General features: G+C 43.9%; 1 protein-coding gene across 1 annotated transcript; it reads right to left on the bottom strand.

Annotated features, from left to right (window-relative positions):
- Positions 1-1,625: 1,625 nt before the first annotated feature.
- Positions 1,626-7,531, bottom strand: LOC139335185 (amphoterin-induced protein 3). Its single transcript, XM_070968673.1, has 2 exons — positions 7,366-7,531; positions 1,626-6,781 (listed from the first exon to the last, which is right to left on the bottom strand). The coding sequence occupies exon 2, from the start codon at positions 6,737-6,739 to the stop codon at positions 5,357-5,359; it is 1,383 nt and encodes a 460-aa protein (XP_070824774.1). The 5' UTR covers positions 6,740-6,781; positions 7,366-7,531; the 3' UTR covers positions 1,626-5,356.
- Positions 7,532-8,053: the final 522 nt, after the last annotated feature.

Below are 8,053 nucleotides of genomic sequence, written 5' to 3'. Positions count from 1 at the left end.
CATCCAGCAGATGACAGAGGAACATTCATTTGAAGTGGTGTTCACCTAATAAATGTAAGTCCAGTACTCACTATCTGTTTAGCTCTGTTCATTATCCACGTACTCTTTTGCCCTTTAGCAGCTAAGTTCTCCACCATGTTCACCAGCTAACTAAGCTAGTTGCTAAGCTAGTTGCTAACTTTGCTATCTGGTGCTGGGCAGCTAGCTTACAGTGGGTTTATCAGAGCTTTGTCGCTGATAACAGCAGACTGAGCTGGAGGCTGGTGAGAGCAGAGAGAGTGAATCAAAACATTTATGCTCTGTTGAGGCCATTAAAGAAAAACAGTGAGCTCAGAGAGCGACGAAAGCTGCAAAGAGCTGCAGGAAAGCACCAGGTTGGGTGACCATGCCTGGGCTCAGCACTGTGAGTAGGGGCGGAAAGTCGTAGCAGCACAAAGTTGTAGTTGTAAAAGTAAATTTATTCAAGTGCTTGCGCTTGTTCAGCTTTGAGACACTTGTAGCTTTACTTGTGTATTTCTGTCCAATGCTGCCATATTTTAGTTTAACTCCCCTACATGTATTTCACTTTTCAGATTCATTTTATTTAACAACACAATAAGACGTTTCCCCTTTAAACTTCTCACACGGTTGCATCGAGATCACTGCTTTTGAAAAACAGCAAAATGTTCGGAAAAGTCCAAGAAGTTACTTTAAACTTGTGTAGCAGAGCTTTTCTGTTTTGTACTTTTTCTGTGTACTTTTTTTTTTTTGTACTAGCCCATTAATCATGTCAGGACACACCAGATATGTTTGATGGGCCAGACCACAGCCACTGGATTAAGAGTAAACACCTCGACCGCCTGCAACAGTAAAATGTTGCTCGTGCATTGATGCATCAGTATTAACAATATTAATCACACTCACAGTTGCCACTTTGCTGCAGATTGAGGACAGGCTGCTAATACTTCAGTGCTTTTACTTAAGTAGGATTTTAAATGAAGGGAATGTCAGTAGTTTAGCAGGTATTTGGTTGTAAACTGTAGTGTTGGACACGTTGATGTACCTGATGGTAGCACTAGAGGAAAAGTTAAAGGATCAGCATAGTTCATATATTTCTTCCTGAGGGGAAGCAGGGATGTTTGCACCAAATTTCACAGCAGTCCTTCTAACAGCTGTTGACATTTCACTCAAAAATGTGAACCTCAAGGTGGTGTTAGAGGGAACAGTCAGGGGATCAGCAAAGTCATACGGATTCATAAACGAGGAACGACGAATGTCTTTACAGAATTGTGTGTCAGTGCTTCCAATAGTTGTCAGGATATTTTAATAAAAGTCATAAATGTCAACCTGCTGCTGCTACAGGAAAAGTCAGGGGATCACCAAAGTTGGTCAATTCCGTCCTCTGGGGACCATGAATGTCTGTACAAAATGTCATGGCAATCCATCCCATAGTTTCTGGACCGAAGTTGTGGACTGGCTGATGTTGCCTCCCTGGAGTGTGTTGCTAGTGTGGCAAAATAGCACCATAAAGTGCATGACTGAGTATCACTGACACTGACGGTGTTAAAGATAGGGTACCTACAGGATACTGTCTCTCACAGTGAAGATCTTTTTTTAATGGAAATAGCAAAGCTATATTTCATCAGAGTCCTTTTAGTGGACAAGTGTGACAGACAATAACAAGGGAAACACCATCACCACATGATACAATAAAAGCCGGCAGGACAAATGGCACAAGCTGAACACAGAGGAGAATAAAAAGACAAGAGGAGGTTGTAGAAAAGTGGTCATGAGCAACAGTATAACACTTAAAATACTTTGAGTCATTGTGCTTGTCAGATCTTATAATATCCAGCTAAATCCTCCTCACCGAAGCACATAAGGGCCCCAGAGATGCTGCCTGTAACGCTGAATGGCTTAGGTCATGGTGTATCACTGCATATGCACCTTGTTTGTTTGCAGTGAAATGTGGCAGATCTATGCGTTTGATTAATGAGGCGTTCATGTTCAATGTGTCCCGCAGTGACCTGACTGAGACCAGAATCCCGTCTGACGCGTCGGGCGTCCAGCTGTTTCACGCCGCTTTGAAAACAGAACACGGCCTGCCTTCATATTCAGTGCGCAGGTATGATAAACAGCCTGTTGTCTGGTGCGCGGCAGTCCACATTTATTTCAGTCTTTTTTGGGAGGCAACTAGCCTACCCCCTAAAAAAAGATTCACAGCATAGTACAGCCGCTGGGTGGACTGTCCTGAAACGAATGCTGTGTGTGTTTCTCGAGCACATCTTCCAAGTAAAGTGTCCAATTAGAATGCAATGAGGGTTTCTGTCGATTCGGCGGCATCGGGCCTGTGTATGTGGGCGTCGCAGCATATGAAGGATGTGTATGTATCTGCCACAGCTGGATGCCTCCACTCCAGCCTGATGACTGTTTTGACAGTTCGGTAATGGCCCCCGTTGACAGTCAAGGCAGCCCTCCACGAGTGAAAGCAATTCAACTTCTGCTATTCAGAGCAAAACTCCCCTTTCACAGTAATTAGATTCTTGAATAAGATGATTTTGAATCCCTCGGAGCTCAGCCGAACTAGGGAAAACAATTAATCTGGAAAGGGAAGTGCATGCTTTAATTGAAGCCTGATGGAGTGTTTTGCTTTGGAGAAGGGCATCTTTTAAAGCATCAAGAGCTCCTGCCTTTACATCTGGGTAATTTGTTAGCGCCGTTCAGAATAATTTACAAGAACGCCGACCCATACATGCCTTTCTCTGTCGCCTGTAAATTCTTATGGTTTATTTAAAGTGTAATTATTGGACCATCTACTTATGTGAACAAATGAGACAGGGATTATTGGAGCACTCCTGATTTAGAAAGCTAAATCTGTCTGCTTATTACATCCTCGTGTCAAATGAGCAGGAATGTGTGACAATTTGATAGAGCAAAATTATCATTTATGGAGAGCTTTTTATAACTCTTTTTTTCTTTTTTTTTTCCCAAAATGCACTGCCGAGGCCTCCCATTATCGGTAAAGTACTTGCTGTCACAAGGTTAAAATAAAATGCTGGATACGAAATGCGTCGGGATGCCAACTTCACTCGTTTCACCTCTGACATGCTGCCTACACTGAGGTTGATTCCCGAAATCAGCAGCGTGTTTACATAACCAGGGTCACCTGTGGCCCCTCTGTGAAATAGAAAGCCCTTAATAAAATGCTCACATCCTGTCCTCTATGTTTTAACCTGTCTGCTAATCATATCAGAAACAATAAATCCCAACCCAGCTGTGTGTGCTGTGTCAGAGAGCGGAACCAGATTAGAGGGATTTAAAAACACTAAAATTGACAAAGCACCTGGTTTTTATCCTCGTGGTAATCTCCTATAACTCATCACACTGTGTAATGTCTCTAGCACACATCTCTGCAAAACAACGGGTCTGATACAAGATGTTACGTCACACGGGCACATGGCGGTATGTTGTGTAATCTTTGTTCAGGAATTCGAGCGTTGCTTACCGTTGTGAAAACCTTTGAAACTTTACTAAATAGAACAGGTCAGTAGCGGTGTAATTAAACAGAGTGGTGCATCACAATACAGTGCGCGCTTAGTGTAATGGATTTTTGCTTAATCCCTGAGAGTCTAATAGTGATGAAACTGTCAAAGAGCTACTCTGTCCCAGTTTCATGCACGGCTGCCCGTTTGATTTTAGATTTCCACCTTTTTTTTGTCTGAATTGACATTCAACTTGCACAACAATATTAGTCTCCTCGGGCTTGAAAGGAGTCAAGCTTTAATTAAAGATTTAGAAATAATCAAACGCCCCTCCACTAGCGATATGCTGTCCTTTGTGAGATGTGCAGTTACTGACAACTTCTCTTTGACATTATATGAAGGATTACATCTAATCCTATTCAATCTCCATGCAGTCTGTAGTCCCACCCAGTGTTTTCCTTAAGATTAGACTGCAATCTCACAACCTTATGGGTGCGTGGACTTAAAGAAATTGATTTGTTTCTTTTGAGGTTACTGTTTGTCTCATCAGGTTTTAAATATCCCTTCATCCCGGACCACCCATATGCTCTCTTTGGTCTTTCGTGTCTTCCGCTTGATGTTCCATGCACTCTTTCATGGCAGTGCGTGCAAGTCCTTCCTCAGCATCTTCTTTCATCTGTGGTGTTGCAATGTGTAATTCTGTCATTTTAGTTGTTGCACTGGATTTAGAAAACAAAGCTATACAAAGTAATGCCCCCCTCAGGGTTTGCATCAGAGCTGCTTGAAGTATTTGTCACTTCAGTTCAAATTTCGTGGTTGTGTTTGTTCGGCAGTATTCAAAGTGCTGCGCTATGTTTGATCAAAGAGATGCTGCCTTTGAAGAGCGGTCCAGTTGCTGTTTGGTTTAGGTCTGTTGACACTTCTGATTTCTGTACTTCACTATTTGCCAGATAAACTGAGCACAGATAGAGAGTCATTGTTTCTCGCTGCCAGATTAATGCAACAGGTTTATGTGAGATATGTTTATGTATGATGGATCACTGCAGGATGCATCTCTGTTTCCTGGTAGATAAGAGTTTAAATGTTTGCTGAAAGCTATGTCATCTGCACAAAAACATTTGTTGCTTTTCTTGCTGTATCTTAAATCCCCCCTTTTTCATACAATGGTAGTGGATGTGCTAAAATTGCCTTTTAAACTGAAACTATATCAGCAGAGCGGGCGACTGATCTACAGTAACGGGATCAAATCCTTTATTAGGAGCACAGGGAACAGACATTTTCAGATTCATGTTAAAGTTACATATTATAAGAGGGCTGTATATTTAAAGTTATCTTCAGCTGGTGCAGAGCAACTGTTTGTCTCTGCCACGCTCAATATGGAGCACCTCAACTCCAGTATGATGCACAGCCTGGACGTACTTCCTGCAGTCATAAACTTGCAGAGTGTTTTCAGGGCTTTTAATCCTTGTTAAACTCTTTCTGTGAAAAGTGAGCCAAATTCATTCTCTGATCCTACAAGAAATACTCCCCCCCAGTGCTACACACAGAGAAGTTATTAGCTGATTTTAGGGCTGATAATGACTCTACTGTGATTTAGCAATGTCAGTATACAGGGGGTAATAAACCAAAGTTGAAACTTTCATTTCGACTAGCGGGCCAGATGACAGAGAAGAGCCAAATTGGAACAGTAGATATTGCTTTTTTTTCGGTTCGGGACGCCTTTTAACTGCAGCTGGCAGTCAGGAGAGAGGTATGATGTCCTTTTTTTCCTTTTACAACGTCAACACTCACTTCTGATTACATCTCGTATCTTATTCCTGAGTAAGGAGTTTTGCTTTGTCCAAAGGTCTTTTGTTTCCAGCCCAATAAAGGAAAAGAGAAAAACTTGTTCAGCATCAACTTTCTGGTGTCCACTCTGTTCCTTCTTCACTTATCATCGGCTCCATGAATGCTACGTGCTTGTTCGCTTGGATTTTGTGCTGGTCTCGTGCAGAGGGGGAGAAAACAGAAGTTAGGGTGCTGGGGTCGTAGGTCGCGATGGGGATAACTGGAGGTTTGGGCTGTTTGCAGCAGCTGCAGCGACATGGAGTCAGGTAGAGGTACATGAGGATGATGACCATCGTCACCACACAGCCCAGCAATGTCGTGTAGCCGGTGTTGAATGACTCTGCTGCAGGCAGCAGCACCGTCACATTCACCTCACGCGTTGCATTCAGTGCCTGTTTAATATCCAGAGCTGTGCACACGTACAGACCTGAGTCATTGACCTTGGCTGCTTGGATCTCCAAGGTACCATTAGCAAACAGGCTAATTAGTGTGTCATTTATGCTGGTCTGGGTGATGTACCCCTTGCTGGGGGAGAGCCATGTAAATGAGAGGTCTGTGCTACTCAGGGACGTTTGGCAGTCTAGACGCACTCTTTCTCCCTCGGAAACCAGCACGTTGGAGAGGTACACCGTGACTGGCTGCGAGACGGCTTTTTCCACCGTGCAGTTGTGGAAGAAACGGTTGTGTCGCAGGAACCGGATGGACGATCGTGGGTCCCCGTAGATGCTGCAGGTGTGCTCATCCGTGAAGTCCTTCAGTGAGTCATAACCCCTCAGATCCCAATGCCAGAACACACTGTACATGGAGCAGTCACAGATTAGAGAGTTGTTGTGGAGGTACAGCCCCCGCTGCACCAACCCGGGCAAAGCTTTCACATCCTCCCACGGCAGACGAGCCATACGGTTGGACGAGAGGTCCAGCATGGTCAGGAAAGGATGACTGTGGTCTTGGATGGAGAAGAACGGGAAGTGTGTGATCTGGTTGAGGCTGAAATAGGCCTTTTTTAAGCTGCTCAGACCGTTCAGGGTGCCGGACTCCACCTGTGCAATCTTATTGTCGAAGAGAAGGAGCTCCTCCAGCCTCCACAGCCCCTGGAAGTAGTGTTGCTCCACAACTTGGAGCTTGTTGGAAGACAAATCAAGGAGCCTGAGGCCTGAAGCGTTGCGAAACACCCCATGAGCCAGGAAGCTGAGCTGGTTGTGGGCCATGCGAAGGTTTTCCAGTCTGGGCATCTTGTTGAAGCTGACCGGACCCAGCCAGGTCAGGTGGTTGTGGCTGAGGTCGAGGGTGACGGAGAAGGAGGGCAGGGACAGAGGTAGCTTGGCCAGACCGCTGGAGCTACAGCTCACTGTGTCCGATACACAGAGGCACATGGAGGGACAGGTCTCCTCAGAGACATGGAGGAGACAGAGCAGCAGCAGGGCAGCGCCTGAAGACAGTCCACAGGTCATGTTTCTGGAAGTCGGATCCTTCAAGGTTTCTAATCCCTCTGGCTGTCCCTGGTCAGATACGAATCAAATGAAAAACAGCATGATATATTAAACAGCAATTCTTTTTTGACCCACCTGCTGCTGTAAGCCTTTCAACAGACATATAATATGACTGCAAGGTTAATGCCATACGCGAACTCTCTGTATCTATGGCAGAGGATGAAAAATGGTACTAATATAGTAACCGCAAAACCTTTCGCCCCTGAAAAATCTCACAAATATTCATGTCAGACTATTTAGAGGTGTGTCTGTGTGTCCAGAAATAATACAACCATTTTATTTTTTGAATGCAATAATCCTTATAGAGCTTAATTTTAAATAATTTCTTTTGGTTTTAATGGCATCTTGAAATGTTCCTGTTTTATCTGACAGTCCAGCACTTACAGATGTTCAGTTCACTATTACAAAAGAAGACAAAAAACACATACAAGAGGCTGGAATGAGGGCATTTTGGCATTTGTCTTCTAAAAAAAAAAAAAAAAAAAAATTAATTTGATTCTGACTAGTCAATTAATCGGGGGAAACTTTTAAACGCATCACCAGAGCTTAGTGTTTAAAAGGCTTTCGCAAAGAGGGAGATAATTCACCTTAAAAAGATGCTCCTTCGCTGTTAGTGTCAGGTGACGTGCAGTCGAACATTATCAGAGATCAGTTTATGCAGATTTCCCGCTGCAGACTTGTAAGTCGGGATGAATTTGAAGGCAGGAAGGGGGAAAAGTTCATAGCACTTCCAGACAAGTGAGCAATTTGGCTCACTTAGTTAATCCCATTCTCGCCTCCAAAAAAAGAAAAAAAAAAAAAACATTTCCAAACCACAAATCCAAAGTAAACTGCTTAACCACAACATGAGACTCCAACTTTCCTGTGCTTTTTGCATCCCATCAGTGAATCCCCAAAGCGCCGCTGTCTAATCCTTATCTTCTTCTCAGATCCTCCTCCCTCCCGAGGCGCTTGAGGAACAATGCTTTTCGCCTTTCTCCACTGCCAAGTTTGAGGTCCCCCTACTGTCTTTCTCCTCGTCCCAAATGAGACTGTCGCTGAACAAACATCCTGCAGTGCTTTGCAGTGTATAGCAAACAGCACGGAGCTCACTTAATCTCCCACAATCCCCTCCTCCTTCTCTGTGTCATTTAGAGACCAGCCTCGTGTTTCCCTCTCTCATCATTAAGTAATGATGCTGGTGGCTGCCCTTCCCGCTCTCTGGCTTTCTTTCTCCCTCTCTCAATGATATCAATTTCTCACAATATTCTATTAATATTATATTCCATTAAAATT

Source organism: Chaetodon trifascialis, chromosome 8 (genome assembly GCF_039877785.1).
Source record: "Chaetodon trifascialis isolate fChaTrf1 chromosome 8, fChaTrf1.hap1, whole genome shotgun sequence".
NCBI classification, from domain to species: domain Eukaryota; kingdom Metazoa; phylum Chordata; class Actinopteri; order Chaetodontiformes; family Chaetodontidae; genus Chaetodon; species Chaetodon trifascialis.
This window is presented reverse-complemented; position numbering and strand designations above follow the sequence as displayed.

Bases quoted from the DNA above. Each gene is read 5' to 3' on its own strand.
- LOC139335185 (XM_070968673.1), bottom strand. From the start codon at position 6,739: ATGACCTGTGGACTGTCTTCAGGCGCTGCCCTGCTGCTGCTCTGTCTC.